This window comes from Notamacropus eugenii, chromosome 2 (assembly GCF_028372415.1).
Source record: "Notamacropus eugenii isolate mMacEug1 chromosome 2, mMacEug1.pri_v2, whole genome shotgun sequence".
Taxonomy (NCBI): domain Eukaryota; kingdom Metazoa; phylum Chordata; class Mammalia; order Diprotodontia; family Macropodidae; genus Notamacropus; species Notamacropus eugenii.
The window spans coordinates 526,995,756-527,017,442 of NC_092873.1; the positions used below are offsets into that span (position 1 = coordinate 526,995,756).

General features: G+C 42.9%; 1 protein-coding gene across 4 annotated transcripts in view; it reads left to right on the plus strand.

The window, feature by feature from the left end:
• Nucleotides 1–20,951, plus strand: part of PDE4B (phosphodiesterase 4B) — a 633,414-nt gene extending 612,463 nt beyond the window's left edge. For all 4 annotated transcript variants that reach the window (XM_072649760.1, XM_072649761.1, XM_072649762.1 and 1 more), the window contains 9 exons: nt 278–371; nt 5,926–6,107; nt 7,237–7,335; nt 7,479–7,643; nt 10,292–10,391; nt 12,803–12,957; nt 13,061–13,183; nt 14,172–14,354; nt 18,605–20,951. In XM_072649760.1, the coding sequence (XP_072505861.1) occupies nt 278–371; nt 5,926–6,107; nt 7,237–7,335; nt 7,479–7,643; nt 10,292–10,391; nt 12,803–12,957; nt 13,061–13,183; nt 14,172–14,354; nt 18,605–18,970 (1,467 nt within the window). In that variant the 3' untranslated portion in view covers nt 18,971–20,951. The remainder of the gene's footprint in view (nt 1–277; nt 372–5,925; nt 6,108–7,236; nt 7,336–7,478; nt 7,644–10,291; nt 10,392–12,802; nt 12,958–13,060; nt 13,184–14,171; nt 14,355–18,604) is intronic.
• Nucleotides 20,952–21,687: the final 736 nt, after the last annotated feature.

Consider the following 21,687-nt stretch of genomic DNA (forward strand, 5'->3'; position numbering starts at 1 on the left):
AATTCTCTGCAACCTGAAAAAAATAATCTTTTTTCTTTGTCTGATGTTCATGAGAGTAAGAGGAAGTCTCTGCTTCCAAAGGTAGCGATGAAATCCTGTCCAATTAAAGCGTATTGTATTTTATGGAAATGAAGCCATCTGAAACCCGTGCTCTCATTCAAGTTGTCCAAGGTGGTCTCTCCAGTGGGAAAGTTAGAAACAATTGGACGGGTCATACTTTCTCTCACAAGCAATTTGTTCTGTTAATAAAGTATTTTTTTCTTTCTTTCCCAAATAGTTCAAGAGAATGTTGAATCGGGAGCTGACACACCTCTCTGAGATGAGTCGGTCAGGGAACCAGGTGTCTGAATATATTTCAAACACTTTCTTAGGTAAGACATTTGACGTGAACTTTTCAGGTACTTAAAAATAATCATACTTTTTTGAACAATAAAAGACATTGGTCACTGAGACTACGCCTAGGAGGGAGGGTCTGCAGTATGTTAAATGGCATGCCCCCGCCCACCAGATATTTTTATCCAAGTGAAATCAGTCTTGAAGGGAAAAAGGAGGCGATGATGTCACAGGAGTACCCTGGATGTTCATGGAAAAAGGGAGGGGGAAATTGTATCAGCTTTGTTCTAATGATAGGGGCAAGTCTGATTATCAGGGAGGTCCAGTGCCAGTCATTTTCAGTTCCATCTGCATTCCTTTCCTTCTCCTTGGGGCTTTCCTTTCCCATTTTCTGGCGGTGAAGGAACTCAGCCCCTCTTTCCTTTCCTCCCAAGGAAAGAAGCTCAATTAATCGTATCCTAGGGATAGTCCTGGTTCTCTTAGGTGCACACGCCCTAAGATGGTTTCAGAAACTAAGTGTTAGAAAGGTGTTTCCTTATTTAGAAGGCTTGTATGGGGAAATGTAGGTGAATATCTCCCAATGACTCCATAGGGTTATTTGGGTTTTTCTCCTAAATTTGAAGTTTCCTGTATCTCTAATCAAGATAAACATTAAAATTTAAAAATAAAAACCTTCCATTTGGGGTGAGTGGGAGGGAAAGGAGAAAGGGCCAGCATCACCTAACTAGCCGGCCTCATTTCCCAGGGCCACTGCAGCCTGATATCTGGGTTCTCTTACTGTTAGAAGCTTTTGTCAGAAACTGCCACTCTCAGGCAGGTTTGATTGTAGATGGCCCAGGACTGAATTCCTGCTGTGTGACCCCCACCGGTGCCTGGTCTATGACTAGAGCTTCCATGTGGCCCTGAGGTTATGGAGCATGTGAATCTGTCTGGAGTCCACTTTTTGCCTAAGTTTCTTGAGGCTTCTGTTACATCTTTGGATATATAACCAAAAGGGCCAGACTGGTATTTCACAAGCAATTTTTGCTGGCTCGTGTCTCCCTCAGTCACTCCACGTGCCAAGGGAGCCTCACGCTTCCAAACCTGCATGCAGCACCTCCTTTTGCTTGGCATAGCAACACAGCATTAAGGCAATGTGCATTTTTCTTTATGTCTCGGGGAATTACATTACCAGAGAAGAGGAGAAGGAGAGAAAGGGAGGGAGAAAGAGAAGGGGGAGAGGAGAACAGAGATAGAGAAGGGGAGAGGAGAGGAAGAGAAAGGGAGGGGAAGCAATAGGGGGAGAGGGAGGGAGATGCATCCAGTTTCTCCATCAGTACTAAAGGCCAAGCTTCATCAACTCACAGAGAATCAATGGTCCACTGGTTCTGGCAGCCTGAGTCCACAGCACTGCATTGCCCTCTAACAGGGACCAGGGGTATTGACAAGTGCTTTTTCCAGAGGATTTTAGGATGTGCATATTTGTTTCTTTTCTGCCTTTCTGTCTGAAATCCCAGAGGGCTTTGTCTGAAAACAAAAGAAAAGAAAAAGTCACCTTACACTTGTCCCCAGGCTCCTCTCTCCCACCCTCTGCTCTGACCCTTTAAGGAAGGCATCTTCCAGCCAAGGACCCCTTCCTTTCCACAAGTTCCAGCCCTCAACCAGTCATTTCTGTTGATTCCCCCAATCCTTCTTGTCCCTCTCGTAACCACCATTTTGGGGTGAGGAGGCCGTTACTTTTCGGATTGTGCAGTAGAGCGAGTTTCAATGGAATTCTGGAAAAACTGTAATTGATGTGGTCAGCAAACCTGCTTCCCTAAACCTCGCCCACCTGCCCAAAGAAAGCTCTTAGTTGGTAATGGGCAGCTAGAGCAGCTTGATTCAGCTTACCAAGGCTAGACTCAAGCCTGGCCCATCACACACACACACACACACACACACACACACACACACACACGTGAGCATACATGTGTGTAAGGGGGAGAGTTAATTAATTGCAGCTTCATCTCAGGCTGTCATTGAGAATTGTGACTAGAGATGACAGCACTAGCTGTTTTTTCTCCCTTTTCTTTCCAAATTCAGCTTTGCCTCATGGTTTCCATACCATTGGCAGCAAGGGAGAGGGAAAAGGGAGAGGTGAACATTTCTTGGTGTTTCTCAGCAGACACTAGACCAAGTTACTGAGGAAGGCTGGGGAAGCAGCCTCCCCAGGAAGCTTTCATTAATGGATTATGGAGACTTAGAGGACCTGAGTGGATGTGGGCAAATGATTTCATCTGTCAGACTAAGTTCCTTCATCTATGGCATGGGAATAATAATACTTGCATGGCATGGTGACTGGATTTGCAGTTAAGAAATCCTGGATTCAGGTCCACTTATGTGCCTCCTTCTAACAGTGAATGTTACCTCCCTGAAACCATGATTAAATGAGGATAGTAGATAATCCCTGTAGGACGTAGTCAAGGCTGGAAACTGGAGAGCCTCAGTCCCAGCCTTGATAGCTTTGTGATCTTGGGCAAGTCATTTACCCTTTTATCTTCAGTTTTCTTTCCTCCAAAATGGGGTAACAGAAAGATTCTGGTGCTTTGTCATGATTGCAATAAGATATATCTAGTGTTTGTGGACCTTCTAGTGCTGTGTAAATGGAGCTGTTATGACACCAGGTCCTACTATACTATCGACCTAAGCTCAAATGAGAAAATATATCTCAAGCAAGAAGTGCTATCCAGTGTTGAACACTGCTGCTGTTTCTATTAGCTGCCTCACAGGGCTGTTATGTGGCTCAAAAGGAACCATTGTGTGTAAAGTGTTTTGCCAATTTCCCACTGTTGGAGAAAGGTCAGTTCTGGAAATAATCAGTTATTCCACTGTCTGTTGTATCTCTCCCAATAGATGGTAAAGTCCTTGAAGGCAGGGACTGTGCCACAGCCAAGCATGATTCTTGGCATAATCAGTGTTTGTAGATCGATTAAGTTCAGTTAAAGGTTTCAAAAGCTAGCAGTAGGGAAAGTCATCCTAGCGACTTCTACAAGTGAGTGGACTCCCAATAGTGAGAGATCTCCAGGGCTTCTGACTTCATTAGGAGTGAGTTTTCTCTGGGTTGTTTGATTTTTAATCTGACTCAACTATTGTTTGCAAAAGGGAGCATTTCTGTGGATCCCTATTCTAGCAATGTAAATGTCATTGTTGGATTCACACTTTAAATGAGATTGTAGAGCACCCTGGGAATCGACTCCCTAGTGTGAGGGTTCTTAACTGGGGATCTGGGGGTTGATTTTTAAAAGATGTTTTGATAACCATATTTCCATGGAATTGGTTTCTTTTGTAATGCTGTGGATTTTATTTTATGGACTGAGAAACAGATTTCTGAGGCTTTGCAAGACTGCCAGAGGGGTTCAGGACTCCAAAAATGACAGAGAACTTTTGATCTAATGCTACAGAGGAAGACCCTGGGCTGGGAGAAAAGCATGGCCTTGCCCAGGATCACAGAGCCAATACATGTTAGAGGTGGCCTTTGGCCTGGGTATTCAGTCCAGCCCTCTTTTTATTTTTTTTCTATTTTGTTTTGATTTCAACCCCCCCCACTCCCCACCTCCCCTACTGATAGGAGGAAATTCAGAATAGGGAAGCCCATCAGTTGTTCCATTGACCACACAAGGGAAACACCCATTAGTGTCAAATTGGCACTCTCATTGTTAAAGAATGACTTTCTCCTGTATTGTGATGTTCCAGGCACAGCGGTAGGGCAGCTCAATTACCCACTATGGTAGGAATTTTTAATTAAGCCCAGGAAGAAGCTGCTGGTGCCAGAATCCCCCTGGAGACACACATATCTACACAGGCACAGGATGGCCTAACAATCTCTAACTAGATCATGAAAAATGGTGGTCATGAAACACAGAAGCAATAGTTGCCCCACACACACACACCATTAGTGCAGCAATCATTTTTTTTTATGCAATAAAGGGAAAATAAGAAACTAGTTGCTAAAGTGGTTGCTTTACAACCATCCTTCAGACCTAGAGTGTAGTGGAAAGAACAATGTTCTTGGAGTTTCAGTACTCGAGTTCCAGTTCCATCATGGACACCACTTGTGTGACCTCAGATAAATGACTTCATCTTTCTCCCTCATCTGAAAAAAGGGGTTGGACTAGATGAGGCCCCTTCTAGCTCTACACCCAGGACCCTTGGAGCCACAGAGACTGATGTGTTAGGAGAAAGTACATGGGATTTGGAAGGCGAGATCTAGGCTTGGGTCTGGGTTCTTGCTAAGGGGAAACATCAACACATGAGATCTTGGAAAATTCACTTGGCCACAGTTCTCTCCTCTTAAAGTAAAGGTATTAGAGGATCATTTCTAAGGTCCCCAGGAGCTCTAGGTCTTACTTCACAATGTATCTTTACTTGTATCCCCGGGTTGGATTTAACTTGATCCAGAGATTAAGGGAACAAGCAAAAAAGTATGGATTAAGCACCTGTCATGCCCCAGACACGATGCTAGGCACTGAGGCTCCCAAGAAAAAAATAAAATCATATCTGCCCTCAGACAGCTTATATTCTATCAGATGAAACAGTATGTACATGTACATTTTAATGTCTTTAAATGAAATTAATGAACACAGAGGAGGATGTTCTGTAAAACACAATCTTGAATATATATAGTAAAACATGTATACACAAATGTATATTATTAGTTATCTATATTGTGTGCAATATGCATACATTATTAGTGGAATATATGTATATTATTGTATTAATAGAGATACATTGTTACATGCAAAATATGTAATGTTTTATGTGTAACATATAATTATAATATGTAATAATATGTATTTATTGCACTTATCGAATCATTAAATTCACCACTTGTGTCTCTAAGCCTCCCATTACTGAACTACAGGAAATAAAGAGACAAAAAGAACCTTGTAAAAAATTAGTGGAAGCCAAAGTTAAAAGGGGTATATGAGAATTGATCATTTTTCTATACTGTTTATTTTGCAAATGAGGAAGCCAAAACTAAGAAAAGTGAAATTACTTGTCCATGGTCACAGAGATAGTAAGCATAAACATATGATTATAGGATCATGGATTTAGAGCCCAAGGGTTCTTAAAGGTCTTCTAGTCCAAACCCTGTTTAACAGGTGAGGAAACTGAGACCCAGATTGGTTAAGTGACCTGTACAAGATCACACAGGTAGTACATACCATTTATGTATATCCGTAATCAATGTTTGTTGATGAATTAAGGATTTGCTTTCTATTTTCCTTTATGTCAATTTCATAAGGACCTGTGATGGGATTTATGCCTTTCCTTATTTTTCTAATATGCTAGTTGTCCATTAAAAAACAATGCTCTACTTAAAATCCAGTTTTATTCCACAGAATCTCTTTTAAAACATCTGATGTACATACAGAGTGAGGGAAATCATTTGTTAACTTTTCAAAAAGTCTACACCTGTTCTCACTGGATGGTCACTACCTTTGCCTCATCACAAAAATAATACACAGACTAGAGTTGCCCAATGCCTTACCCTACTAAAGTCAGAATTCCTTCTGCCCTGCTGCTGTGCTGATAGTGGACTGAGAATATCCCTCCCCTTTCTCTCTTTTGTAGACAAGCAGAATGAGGTGGAGATTCCATCTCCCACTCAGAAGGATAGGGAGAAGAAGAGAAAAGACCAGCAAGTCATGACCCAGATAAGTGGGGTCAAAAAGCTGATGCACAGCTCTAGTCTGAACAACACCAGCATCTCTCGCTTCGGGGTCAAGACGGAAAAGGAAGATCACCTGGCGAAAGTATGTATGAGCTTGGGCATAGTGATGTCTGCTTTGCAGAGTCTAGATGTGCATGGAAGCTCAGGGGGAGAAGCAGCAGATAGTACTGGGACCAAAGTATTGGCTTGGGAGTCAAAGGAACTGGATTTTTAAAATCCTACCCTGGATGACCTTTTTTTTAAGAGCTACATGACCTTGAGCAATCAATTCATGTTTCTGGGCCTCCATTTGCTCATCCATCAAATTGGAGGATTCATGGGATTTAGATCTGTGAGGAACCTTAGAGATCATTTAATTCGGTACTCTCACTTAAGGGAATTAAAAGGGGGCACATAACCTTCCCAAGGTCAGACAGCAGTTAAGAACAAAGTCAGGATTTGAGCTAAGGTCTTCTAATTACAAATCACAATTGTTGAACTGAACGTTTCCTATAATGCTTTCCAACATTCTAAAGCCCTCAATGAAATCGACAGTTACCGGAATCAGGCATGACCATGGTATCACTGAAGCTCAGACGTCAAAACAGACTATTTCTCCCAATTCTCATTTGATGACCCAGTGACTTTAATCTGTAAGACACAATCATTGCACATCGTGGTGTGTATGTCACTCTTTTACAGTTGAATGATTGAGGCTGACTTACACACCACAATATCCTGACAGTTGGTTGGATCCATCTTGGCTGGCTTTCAGCCATTGTTCACAAACGTCAGGGAAATCTCTCTAAGCCTGTATGTATATAAAGCTGCTGCTATGGTCTTGTAGGAACAGTAGAAAGCACATGGGCTCTTAAGTCAGAGGACTGGGTTCAAATCCTCATTTCACAATTACTAGTTATACAATCCAAATAAAATGAATAGGGTCAAAGAACCAGATGGAAAGTTGGGATGGGAAAAACAGAAACAGAGAGAAAGCATACAGGTCCATTAAAATCATGGGAGATCAAGTAAATGAGAATGAATAGACATAGATTTCCAGAGAGGAAAGGACGCATATGACTATGTGAAAATAACAGATTTGAATGTAAACAATTACCAGGAAAGTTTCATTGGTGACATTGATGTTCTGTGATTAATTTTCATTGAACAGTTTTCTTTTCTTTTTAACAAAGCAAAATATTCTCACTAAATGGCTTTATCATTGATTTTAGGAGCTGGAAGACCTAAACAAATGGGGTCTCAACATCTTCAAGGTAGCTGGATATTCTCACAACAGACCCTTGACGTGTATCATGTATGCGATATTCCAGGTAAATAAATAGGGAGAATCCATGGAATGGCCCTTTATTTTTTCCCCTATCCCAGTGACTTTTCCAGTTTACTTCTACTTTGTTTGTGAGTAAGCATTTGCCATCATCCACTTATTTGTGCTTTTATCCATTTTCCCAAACAGGAAAGAGACCTTCTAAAGACATTTAAAATCTCTTCTGACACCTTTGTAACCTACATGATGACTTTAGAAGATCATTACCATTCCGATGTGGCATATCATAACAGCCTCCATGCGGCTGATGTTGCCCAGTCAACCCACGTTCTTCTTTCTACCCCAGCCCTAGATGTGAGTGATCATGCTTGATTTCTTATGCTTTTCCCTATCCTTAAAAAGTGCTCTGCAGAATTTAAAGCAGGATGCCTATGGGTACATCAATGTGGCAATGCTAGATGTTTGTTATCAACAATACCTTCCGTCCACTCCCAAGACATGATCTTTGACTGTTTTATTTTAAGAATAATGGAGCCCTTTGCTATTATAATAGACCAATCTTTAGTTATTTCTCTTGTAGAATAAATACTACTTAATGAATCCTAGGTGAGCCATAGAAAGATTTTGAAGGTTGGAAAATGACACCTAAGATTCAGTGTGGAAAGGACCTTCAAAGGCATTTTGCAGATGAGAAAACTAAGGCACAGAGATGTTACAGGAATAATCTAGAGACCTACAGAGTCAGGATTTGAACCTGTCTTCTTGACTTACTGTGCTGCTCCTCAGATCCATCAGTCCACAAAGCTATTGAAGCTTCCATCGCCCTAAAGATGAATCCAGAGGCCTGGGCTCTAGTCCCAACTCTACCCTCTACTCAGTGTGTGAACTAAGACAAATAACTTTCTCTCTTGAGCCCCAGTTTCCCAGTCTATAGAAGGATGAGGTCAGATCAAATGGTCTCTGAAGGCCTTCAAGCTCTCACACTGAAGGACTCTATTATTGAACTCCAACTGTGTGTCCAACCACCATGAGGTTAAATTACCTTGTGGGGGAAATAGTAGCTGTATATCCATGTTCCTAGTGGTAAAGTATTTACATCCTAGATGAAAAGAGAGTGTCCATGAAACCATTAGTGAGCCAGGAAGTGCTGAGTGGTGTGTTACTAATAATGAGGGAAGAGAGAATTCAGAGAGAGGGGAGGTTAGTAGGGGCTTCAGAAGTCCAAGAAGACTTCATAGAAGGTGGTAGCATTGCCGTTTTAAAGGCCACTGGATCTCCAGATCTAATGATCATGTGGGTTTCCACCATCTCTCCTTTAAAGAAACCTTCATTTCCTTATTTTCTCTCACTGGGTCATTTGCTCTCAGAGGAAATGAGTGTGGAAATTGAAGGAGGGAGAGTGTGGAGGCAAGGCACTATAACAGCAGAAAGAACTCTGGATCTGGGCTTCCAACTCTGAGTCCACCACTTTCTCTGTCCCTGTGACCTGTGGAAGTCACCTCACCTGTCCTGATCCTCAGAAGGAGAGTAGTGGACAAGGGGCCCTTTCTGGTCCTGGGATATGATCAGAGCTCAGGTCCATCCCCGGAAAGGGAAACAACCATGAGAGATGCTGGTGATCAGTAACTCAGAAAGAAGACAAATTGGAATGGGAAAGGAGACTCAGGAATACCAAGTGACCTGGAAGAATTCAAAAGGCCAGGCTGACCTTTTAGGAATCTTAGGTCTTATCCTTAGTATCCAATTAATCTGGAATGAATGAGTGAAGGAAAGAATGTCTTGGGAGGAACAAATTCTGTGAGCTCCAACATGGAAAGAGGTTCTTATCTTTATTCCTCTGAGTCTAGAACTTGGCCCTGGTTCACCAAGCTACTCAGCCAGAAATTCTCAAAGGTCCTTATGTACCACCTTGGAAGTGTCCTGGTTTGCTTCTAGGGCTTGTAGAAGCATGCACCACATCAGCGACACACTGTGTATCCAAGAATTTAGAGTCAGTAGTTTATATAAACCATCTTGGCAGTGTGGCAATGATCCATCAAGCTTGGACCTGCAGGCTAGACTGGGCAAATAACTCTGGCTCCAAGCCCTCTTAGGTTAGAGATTGAAAACACCTTCTGCTAATGGACAAACATGGTAATTTTTGGTTAAAAAAGTATAGTTTTATTGAGGGCTCTTGTTAAAAAAAGTCATCCCCCCTCTAAGGATGATACTTTAAATAGCTTATAATCACACACACACACACACACACACACACACACACACACACACACCTCCTCTAATGTGGAGGAGGCTAATCTTGTGAGGCAAGAATGATAGCTATTATTCTTTACACTTTACACGTGAAGAAACTGAGGCTCCATTGGGTTAAATGAACATGCTATCCCCAAAGGGTTGTAGATATCTCCTCACTGGAGGCAGAATGGCACCATGCTAAGAAAATGGAATTGGAATTAGAGCTTCTGAGTTGAAACTTGACTCTATCATTTATTGTGTGACCCTTGGGCAAGTAATTTTACCTCTCTTGACCCTCAGTATTTTCATCTGTAAAATATGGGGGTTGGACTAGATGACCTCTAAGGTTTCTTTCACCTCTAAGTCTATTATCTTGTCTCTTAATTTCCCAGAGCTTTGGTTTCCCCATCTGTAAAATGGGGAAGGAGAAGGGCTGGATAAGATGGAGTCTGTGGTCTCTTCCAACCCCAAATCTGTAATCCCAAGCAGAGCTCAGATAACTTTGTCATGTTTCAGAAAGGAATCCTGTGCAAGTACAGGCTGGATTAAATGGAGGAGGAAATTTTCCAGCGCCGAGTTTGTGGAATTCCATGCTTTGTTTATGGTGACCCAGAGACCAAGTTCAGTGATGGGGTTCAAACCCAGATTTGTCCTGACTTTGGGTCCAAGGCTTTCCCACTGTCTCCTCCTGCCTCTCTAATTAAAACAAGTGCTATATATTATTGGGTCAGAGAGCCTGGGGATGAAGTCTTCTCTCTTGTCTTCTCTAGGCTGTCTTCACAGATTTGGAAATCCTGGCTGCCATCTTTGCTGCTGCAATCCATGATGTTGATCATCCGGGGGTCTCCAATCAGTTCCTCATCAACACAAGTGAGCTCACCTCTTGGGCTGTGATTCAAGCAGCTCCGTGACTAATAGCATTTTCCCCCATCTATTGTTTTCATTTGAGATAGTGGCAAGTATAAATAATGAGGTAATCCTTCCATTCTACTGGGCACTGGTCAAACTCTTCCCTGGATAATGTGTCCAGCTCTTTCTCCACAGTTTTACAAGCTGCAGGATGAGCTTGGAAAAAGTTCAGAAAAGGGCCATAAAAAAACCATTTTGGAAAGTGGAAAACAACACCTAGGAGGAAAGAAGAAGGGAAATGTGATGATTCAGGATGGAGAAGGGAAGGCTGAGGATTAATTTGATAATGGTCTGCAGGAGTATGCTGAGCTCTTACAAAGAGATTTTCTGACTCACACTTGTTTATCTCTCCTAAGGACTAGGCAAGTGTTTGGGAAGTGAGAAAAATTTACTGAAGTTCCAGTAAAACAAAGAATCAGTTGCTGATAAAAGTCATTACTTGGCAGTTGGAAAAATTCAGTATAAATGATCTGGAAAGGTCTGAAGCAAGAAGAGTGACCAAAGTGATTTGGGCATGTCCTTCCAGTTTTCTGATGCTGTAACATAGCTCAAAGTTCAATTAATGCCTTCCCTTTTTCTCCTATTCATTATGCATCATAGATTTAAAGTTGGAGGGGACCTTCAAGGTCATCAAAACCTTCACTTTACAGGTGAAAAACGTAAGGCTCAGAGGGGATGAGGGACTTGCGTAGTGCCACACAGGTGATAAGGTCCTTAATTCTGACCCCTGTGCCAAACTGCCTCTTACAATGGACTTTTCATCTTCAATGTGCCAATAAGGATCCATTCTTCAATATGTCCATTCTATGAATTTCATGCATCTATTGGGTTTCTCATGAAAAATAATTATCTGACAGTAGTGACAATTAGCGTCCTGGTGTTGATAATTTAATAGAAACATTATTTCATCTCTTTCATGCTTAATATCCATGGTTGTCATTGAGAAAGAGTTCAAGCCTTTGGTTCTTGTCACAGTAGGTATCTGCTCAGCCAGCCACATGGTACATTATTTAATGGAGCACCTAATGTGTGCTAAGCATAGTATGTATAAAAGAAGTGGTTCCTGCCCTCCTGGGAACTTACTTTATGAGCTTTCTGATCTCAGGGAAATCACTTCTCATTTGCTCATGAGGGTAATCACACTGTTGTAAGTAAGTTGCTTTGTAAACCCTCAGGCATGCAATCACTTCATTAACAAGCAGATACTGAGTGCGTATGTTGTATGAGGCACTGTTCTAAATGCTGAGGGTACCAAAAAACAGCAAATACAGTCTCTGTTGTAATAGTCAAAGTAGCCAGCACTGATGTTGTGTCCTGAGTGACCCCATTTGCTGGGTCTGCCAAGCCACATTCCTTCTCCCCCACCTACAGGAGTCCACTTAGGCCGGCCCTGCCACTGTTGTTCAGCACAGCTTTTCTAAACTGTCTGCCCATCCCCTTCAGCCTCTGTGTGTACATATACGTACCTGTCTGATCTTATCATTTGGTTATGTCGTTAGGGTGATGACTGTGTCTTAGTCATTGTGTCCTGCTTACATGGTGCTTCATAAAGTTGTCAACAAGCATTTATTAAGCACCTACAGAGTCCTTGCCTTCAAGGAATATACTTTCTCATAGGGAGAAAACAGGGACATTAAGTCTGTCAACAAACATATATCAATCACCTGCTGTGTTCTAAACACTGAGTATACAAAGAAGGGTAAAAGACAGCTCCTGTTGTCAAGCAGTTAAGGGTCTAATGTAAGCAGATGATCTGATTATACAGTATAGAAGGTAATCAGAAAGGGAAGGCTTTTCTAGATGCTTAAGGAATTCATCAATCAAATGAGTGCAAGTGGAGAGAGTGATAGGAAAATCTGAGTTCAAATCCTACCTCAGTCACTGAGTAGCCATTTGACCCTGGGTAAATCATTTATAATATCTGTCAGCCTCAGGTTCCTTATCTGTAGAGTGAGGATGACAATAACCACCTACCTCCCAAAGTTGTGAGAAAGTTCAAATGAGATGGCAGATGTCAAGTGCTACGCAGACCAAACCTTAAACCCTCTATTATCATCTTTTTACTACTCATGGTATCTTTGATTTGGAGCTGGAAAAGATTGGGTGCCCCTAGAGCCTAGACAATGGTAGGCACATCCACCATCCACAGAGGAAATAGTGATTTGCTTTGTGGCTGGAAGGGTTGGCCTGTCTGTCATGGCGGTCATGGATAGAGGAGACTAGATGGTTGCTAAGGTTCTGTCTCACTCTCAAAGTCTGAGATTCTAGGATTATTATTTATGTAGAAGAAGACTTTATGTATATATTATAGAGGATTGCTTTTGCAGGTTTTTTTTTAATGGAAAGTCGCTTTTCCTCTTACTCTCTCCTAGATTCCGAACTCGCTCTGATGTATAACGATGAGTCCGTTTTGGAAAACCATCACCTGGCTGTTGGATTCAAGTTGCTCCAGGAAGAACATTGTGACATTTTCCAGAACCTGACCAAGAAGCAGCGTCAGACTCTCAGGAAGATGGTGATCGACATGGTAAGGCTTCCCTTCCCTGGCCATGCTCTCTGCTGCCCTCTCTTGGTGTTTGGTGGAGCGTCAATTAAGTCTACTGATCCACTTATGTCTTTTGGGGCCACAGGTTTTGGCGACAGATATGTCCAAGCATATGGGCCTGTTGGCAGACCTGAAAACAATGGTAGAGACGAAAAAAGTGACTAGCTCCGGTGTCCTCCTTCTGGACAACTATACAGATCGGATACAGGTACCTGATGGCCATCTGGGCTGAACACTTCTTGAGGATATGGCACTGGGAATTCCATTTGAGGAGAGGGCTTAGGATTTTGGAAGTGGAAGTACCCCTGGAAGGTTATCTCCCATCCCTCCTTTCATTGAGGAAGTCCACAGAGTCTAAAACTCTTTCCCAAGGTCAGAAAGGCTGGGAGAAACAGAGAAGGAGAGGTTGGAATAAGATGTAGTAACATTTACACACAGATTGTACTTTTACATATACTAGAGACAGAAGGCCAGAGAGGATAGAAAGCTGGCCTTTTTTCCAGGAAGACCTGAGTTCAAGTCCTTCTTCTGCCACATAATACCTTGGTGATTCCAGGCATAAAGCTTCAATTCTTAGTTCTCTAAGCAGGTTCTCTACATTGGTAGAAGGACTCACCTTGAGTTCCCTATTTTAGTATCATATGAGCAGATTATTAAATCTGTAATTAATAAGAGCTCCATTTATTCTGTTTCAAAAGGGCCCCTTCCTTTTAAAAACATATATCAGAACCTAGTACTAATAGCCCTTGACCTTCCGTCACTTCCAGAAAGTAAATATAAACCCCTTTGTTATGAAGTTTGCTGAGTCGGTTTTGGTCAGCTCCAATGTCAGCTGCCTTTCTGTTCCTCAGAGGGAGAGGGGAGGGTCTCTGAAGACATCCTCTTTTAATAGCATCTCTTTTTCTAAGAAAGAAGGGGATAAAATCCTCTAAAATTCCATGACTTTAAAAAGACTCTTGTTTCTCCTGGAAGGCTGAATCAAGCTTTGGCCTTGACCCACAGGCCAGCAGGCCTGAGCCAAGGCTTTCCTCAGTCATGTCTTGCATAAATGCTCCACAATCGTCTGACAGCCCAAATATTCTTGTTGTTTGTAAGCAGACCAAGTGTACCAGGATGGGCCTGAGGAGGGCAGAACGAGATGTTCCCTTAATGTTTGCATGCTTTTTAATGGAACTTTCTGAATTTGACCCCTCTAGGTTCTCCGCAACATGGTACATTGTGCTGACCTGAGCAACCCCACCAAATCTTTGGAATTGTACCGGCAATGGACAGACCGCATCATGGAGGAATTCTTCCAACAGGGAGACAAGGAGAGAGAGAGGGGCATGGAAATCAGCCCCATGTGTGACAAACACACTGCCTCAGTGGAGAAATCCCAGGTATCCGACATAGGCATCTATAAGATTTTATTTGTGAATTTTAGCACATTTCTTTGGAGTGTGAGACCTTTATCTTGTTTTCTCTCCCTCTCCCCCACTCCTGCCCTTTCTAAATAATATATTTCTATGGAAGTCACTTACTCACTTGTTTCCATTATGATGATGACTCATCAGACCTCTCCATTTCCATCATACTTTTAATGGGTGGGAATAATTAAGCAGTCATAGGATACCCATCAAAGATTGGTTCCATGTATTCTCTTTATGTTTGTCATCTTAAAATTTCATTTGGTTTAGCTGACACTAGTTTGAAACTTCCTCTGGCTATGTGTTTTGCCCTTTCCTTTCCTCATAGCATTATAGATTTAGAGACAGAAGTGATCTTAGAGGTTGTTAATACAATCCTCTCCTTTTCCAATGAAGGAACTGAGGCACAGAGAGGCTAATTGACTTGCCCACAATTATGTAGAGAGTCTGTGAACATCTCAGGTAGTTTCAAACCTAGCTCTCTCTGACCCAAAGTTGAGTATACTGTCTGCTACCTCACTCTGAGCTTGCCTTTTCTTGTCCTTCAGTCTATTTTTGATGTCCTCCACTCAAAATCCCTTCCTCCCTCTGCCCAGAAGAGCCCAGAGGCAGGGACCCAAAGTCCAGGCTCAAATGCTCACTCCTCCCATTCCCTCCCATCCCACAACACTATTCTTGCCTCCTACCTTTGGGGAGCATATCAGCATTTCCCAGGAACGTCAGCAGTTAGAAGGTGGAAGCTCTGAGGTTCCCCCCATGCTGGTGACCACTTACCACAGTTCAGGAGATTCCAGCAAGTTTCAGATGCCAAGGGCAGCTATGAGGCCAATCGAAGGCTCTTGAGGCAGCTGAGAACACAGCAACATTTTTGTAGGATGATAAATGGACAAAACCAGATGGCCCTTTTGGGGAAAAAGTCCAAGATCTAGAGAACATCTGCATTGGAAAAATGACTGGGTTTCTCTAATGTTAATTCTTATCCAGTTCAGGAGACATTTGGCTGGCCCCAGACTAACATCTGCTCTTAGGGTTGTTGGATATCTCATAAGTAATCATGATCTCATGATATCTTGACATCGATTAATGTGTGGAAATTATAGGTGATATATATATATGTATATATACACATGCACACATACATATGTATATTCATATATGCATGTGTACATGTGTATATATCACATGGTTTTTACATACATATATGTGCCTATGTACATGCATATTAATATGTGATAATTATATGGAAATACTATAAAGCTATCAAAATACAAAGGAATTGTGTTATTTATTATGAATAATATAGCTAAATATATTGTTATTCAATAAATATCTATTAAGTACCAACTATATCCCAGGTAGTGTGCTAGGTTTTGGCAATACAAATTTAGAAATGAATAGATGTTTCCCTCAATGAATGTACTTTACAATTGTACTTATAAAATTTACAAGAAATTTTACTTGTGGCAAACAATATGTAATACAGGTAAATAAATATAAAATAAATACCCATGAAATCTTTCTCCATTAAAGCATTCCTCCAGTGCTTTCTGATGGCATGGAGGTGGCCCTCAGTTCTCAAAGGCTTGCCAGGTTGGCCACAGAAGCATTGTTGTTTGCAGCTCCCTCAGTACTCAAAGACCTCATCTACATGGTGATGGAGGAGTTATAATCTGCTCTGGTTGAAAGAGAGTCTACTCCAATGAAATAAAAGATCTTGAAAACACTAGACTATAGAAAGGCAAATGGCACAGGATTTAGAAGGAAATTAGGAAGGTCATGTCAAATCTTGTCCCTAACACATATGGTCATATGTCCAAGAGCAAGTCATTATAACTGCATGTTCCCCAGCCTCCCAGCCTCCCCCACTCCATTCTCACCCAATCAGAGAACTTTATAACACTCAAAGAAAGCTGCTGCTCTGTATTAGTGAATGTAGTTTCCACACTGAGAGCTAATAACAATAAAAAAAAATTAGATTTAGACCCTCCAAACCCCCCCAAAAAGTGTTGAAGAAGAATTGAAGTCCCATCATGAAAAATAGTATTGTGTGTCAGGATAGTGGTTTTGTATTTTACGACATTTCACACATATTAGTTAATCCTCAGAACACTCCTATGTATGACAAGTATGATCACTCCCTATCTGATACATCAAGAATTGACTTCCCAGAGTCATCCATCTAGTCAGGGCTAGATCTGTGGCCATAAGTTGGGCTTTTTTCTGCTCTTGTATTTGTTGGTAGAGGTCACGGCTCCAGTGCTGCTTCCAGAAGCTCATTCCCTCCTCAAGCTCTCTTTCCTCATGCTAATTATCACTCATACAGCCATCTGAAAAGTCATAGTGCTGGGGTCCTTCCTGAAGAAGGAGTTGAGCATATTATTCATTCATTTTTAGTCTTGTGTAACTCATTATGATCCCATTTGGGGGGGTTCTCAGCAGAGATACTAGAGTGGTTTGCCATTTCCTTTCTCCAGTTAATTTTACAGATGGGGAAATTGAGGCAAATATTGTGAAGTGAGTTACCCAGGGTTTCATTCCAGTAAGTGTCTGAGGCCAGATTTGAACTCATGAAGAAAATTCCTCATTCCAAGTCTAGTGTTCCATGTAACTACCCCAAGTTAAACATGATTCAAAAAAAAATTTTAAGTGAGGAAGAGGAGCGATTCTTGAGAGTTCTTATTCTGTAACTTTTTTTAAAAAAATTGTTTGGGATCCTAGAAAACACCCTAAGGGTATCATTTTAAAAATTCGTTAAACACATTCACAAAAAGAAAGTAATGCCAGAGGGCAAGTGTGTGAGAGGAGAGACAGAGAGAGATGAGGGAGAGAAGAGGGAGAGAGTGAGAAGAGAAGCAGAGATGTAAGATCAGGAACAGAAAGAGAGTAGCAGAGATGTAAGATCAGGAACAGAAAGGGGGGATGGAGAGGAGAAAGAGAAGGAGAAGGGAGGGACGTGAGCTGTGTGACTCATACACCATCCATCTGCCACCACTGAAGATGGGGCAGACCCAGGGCTGCTGCTTTCTGGAACGTGTGAGGGATCTCCAGAGGCCAACCACTTACTTCTCAAGCAAAGGAGTCACTTATGGCCAAGGTCTTATTCCCTGGAAATCGTTTAGTCAGGCTGAGCTGAATGTGTTGACAGGATGGCCAGTGACCAGAAGTGAATAAGAGTAGATTTCCTCCCCAGTGGAAAGGTTGTCTCACAGGAGAATGTCCCCATCCCTCTTGTCCCCACACCTCCACAGCAACCCAGCCCGATTACAGGGGAATTCCATTCCCTCAACTCCTTTCCAGGGCCTATTCTTTCACTCTCCCCAGAGCTTCCTGTTTGTCAGACACTGTGGGGGTCAGGTCCGGGCCATGGCTACCTCATGGAGGATGCGGGGGCCCACTCTGCACCCATAATGAGGCCATTGGCCGCATGTTCCTCTGCAGTAGTCCCCGCGAAAGGAACTGCGCATTGTTTGGTATTTTCCCTTCTTTCTCCTGGTGGAAATGACTGTGTGCCCACAGAACCAAAACAATGGCAGACATGTCCACAAAGGGAATATTTGTTTGCATTGTGGCTGGATGTGTTTTCCAGCATTTTTACCAAGTTCCAGGGAAAGCCCACAGAAGTAGAGAAAGTCTGGAGGATTCTGGGGCCTCCAGCTGTGGTTCTGGAACCCCCAGGGGATAGGGATAAGGCTAGCCATGTTGAGTGGATGGGTCTGTGTACTCTAGAGAGTGGCTCACAGGGCACAGCAGGATAAAAAGAGCATGTCCTTTGGAGTCAGAGAACTTGGATTTGAATCCCAGCTATCTCTGTAAAGTGAAGTGACCCTTGTCCAGCCCTCAGGGCTCTCACTTCTCATCCTTGCACAGATGCTGGGTTCACGATTTCTGAAGCCCCAATCTGACCAGGTCCCTGGCTAGACACCCTTTCAGGAATGCCCTCTCTCCTAGCTGCTTTCAAGGCTCTCAAATATCACCTCCTACATGAAACCATTGCAGATTGCCAGATAACCCTCTATGAGTATTCTCCTCCCTCGTTGAAATCATTGGCATTTACTCAAAGGGACCATTCCTCTTTGTCTTTGTACCCCTCTCCCGAAGCTAGCACAGTGCCTGGCACACAGTAGGTACTTAATGATCATCAACTTGGAGTCCACCTTAAAATGTAGATGAAATAAGGTTTCCTTGTATGTCAGGAACAAATGTGCAACCTTCTTTTCCCCCAGGTTGGCTTCATCGACTACATTGCCCATCCCCTCTGGGAGACCTGGGCAGACCTGGTACAGCCCGATGCCCAGGACATCCTGGACACGTTGGAAGACAACCGGAATTGGTACCAGAGCATGATCCCACAGAGTCCCTCCCCCCCGCTCGAGGAGCAGACCAGAGACTGTCAGGGGCTGATGGAGAAATTCCAGTTTGAACTGACCTTGGAAGAAGAGGATTCTGAAGGGCCGGAGAAGGAAGGGGAGAACATTGGCTATTTCGGAAGCACAAAGACACTGTGTGTGATTGACCCAGAGCACCGAGAGTCTCCAGGGGAGGCTGACGGAGAGACTGAGATGGGAGACACATCCCCTGTCGACACATAATGCCTGGAGTCAGGCCTTCTCACTAGGTCGGGGTGAACATTCAGTCCTTAAGGAGCATGCTCGCTGTCCGGTAAGGCCAGCCTGCAATGCGGATCCGAGGCCTGCTTCTGATGAAGGCCAATGACCTTTGCAGTTCCTTGAGATTGGAGCCAGAGTGGAAGAGTGTGACAAGAGTGGCTTCTCAGGAAACTCAGTGAGATGACTCGTATTGGCCTTGGGGCCTCGAGGTCGCGGAAGCCTTCTGTCTCCATGGAACCAGCTTGAATCGCTGCTGTCCGATTACCCAAAAAGATGACACTCAACTGAGAGAATTTTGTTTTTTTCTGCACTAGACTTTGGAAACCTGAACCTGTTAGAGGCACAGGACCTACTGACCGATAACTCTCTCTCTGCAAACCTGCCCATCTGTCCTCCTGTCTGCAAATCCATGTGCCTTTTTTGTAAAACGTTTTCACGTCTTTAAATGCCTGTTGAATACCCAGAGTTTAGTATCAACTTCTACGCAGAACAAAGTGTTTTGGAAATTTCTGTACACTTTTTTCGAGTCTTTCTGAAAAGGAGAAGCCTGTCTTCCTTCTTCCCTGGGCAATCTCTTTCACCTTCTTGTCTTTCTTTTACAAGCTAGAGAGGAAGGATTTTGTTCGAATGCTCCCTTCTTCCCTAGTCTTCCCTTCCCTGACCACGTCCCATCCTGCCCACCCTCATTCCCCAGGGCACCCCTGCCTTCTTGCTTGGCATGCTTGGATTCCTCTGGGGTTGCCCACAGAATAAAATTTAACAAGCTGGGGGTTGGGTGGATGGGGAAAGGGCTCCTTCATTTTCTGTGGTACCGCGATGGTCCACACTCCATTCAGCATAAGAAGGCCCTGTTGGCTGTTGGCTGTGTGTGGTGTCTCTTTCCAGCCCCTTTCCCAGTGAAAGTTGCACGCTCCTCTGTTCTCTCTCCCTCCTCTCCTTGGCCCTTACTGTAGGTGGTTAGGTTTAGCTAGGTCATCCTCCTCTTGCACTGTCCTCAGCTCTAACTCCCTCATTACTGTTTATAACAGTGTATTTATTACTGATGTATATAGTGTAATGTTTTGTAAGTTATTAATTTATATAACTTAACATTGCCCGCCAATGGTGGTGTTCAAGAAATTTGTGTAGAAAGCTCTACCTAAGAGCTGCACCTTTGTCACCTTTTCTATGGCATTCTGGAGAACCTGAACATAGTTCGAGAGAGACATACGGACCCCCAGACCCCTCCCTCCCACCCCCAGTGGCTTTCATTGAGAGACATTCTCTCCATTTTGGGTCAGCCACACCTGACAGTGGAACCCCTTTCAAACATTGGTACTGGGGAAAATGACAACCTCTGTGTCACAGATGAAGGGATTTTAATTGGGCTCAAGATTGGGGAATATGGCATGTGTCATCCCAGGTTGATCCAAGTCACCCATAAACCGTGTTCCAAAGGTGTTCCAGCTGCCACTGTGGCTTCCTTCTCCAAAGCAACACTACAGACTTCCATGCACAGGTGGTCCCTCTGACTATCTCCAAACTACTGAAATGCTCGAGAAAGCCCCCAGCACCGTGAGTGAGGGTTGGCACGTTTTGGCCAATGAGAGGAGACGCAAAAACTGGCTCCTTTGCTGCAATGTGAATTTTGATAGCAGAATGTGAACGGATGTCGTAATTATGCTAATGTGAAGCTTCTTCTGACCAGCCGTGGGAGGCACATCCCTGGTGTCTGTCTCGTCTCCATCTGTAAACTCTTTGGTCCAACCTCGTGACCCCAGTCATTGGGAAATCCTTGCACTCTGTGCTTGACCCATGGGTCTGTGTGTCTGTTCAGCACTGCGTTGTTCCAGGTGGACGTTTTATTGTTTTCCAAAGTTTCTCACAATGTATGTTATGGTATTATAATTATTATTATATATTGTGTTCAGATGCATTCTTGAGAGATTTTTATATGAAGTAAATAAATGAAAGCATGACCAGATGGGACTGTAGCATGATTATTTCGAGGGCAGCTATGGATAGAGAAGATTGAAAATCCCGTGCACTCCATCATGCCTTATTTAACAGCATTTAATTCAGCAACTGTTAGGATCAAGTACTATTCTTGGCACAGGAGGGACAGAGAAAAACGTCTCCCTCCTAAGACAGGGCTTTGTAGGGTCCACAGAATCCATAGATATTGGAGGATTTTCAGGGGAATTCATGAATTTGAGAGCAAAAAAATGATATCTTCATTATGACTAACCTCTCACTGAAGATTAATAGGTAAAAACCATTATTCTGAGAAGGGATCCATAGCTTTCCCCAGACCACCCATGACACAAAGGCTTCAGAATTTCCAATCAAAGAGCAAACCAACCAATGAGACAAGTTAACACCATAGAAGAGAACAGAACCCAGACGACAGAACCAGCAATGACAGGTAGACGTGACTGGAACATAGATTTAGGCTCCAAGTTGGGAGATGTTTGCTCATAATTTGAGTTTGTCTAAAGTTGATTTGTTCACCTTTGGAGAGAGTTGGTTTCCTCTCCTTTGGGGGTGGCCACATATTTGATAAGATAATATTTGTTGAGGCTTGCATTGCTATGTAGATGTAGTGTTATCATATAATATGTAGAAAATAGTATACAAGGTATCCCAAAAGTCCTAGTGCTGTTTTAAGCTTTAATAGTTTAAAACTGCATTAGGACTTAGGGGATATCCCGTATGTAGTC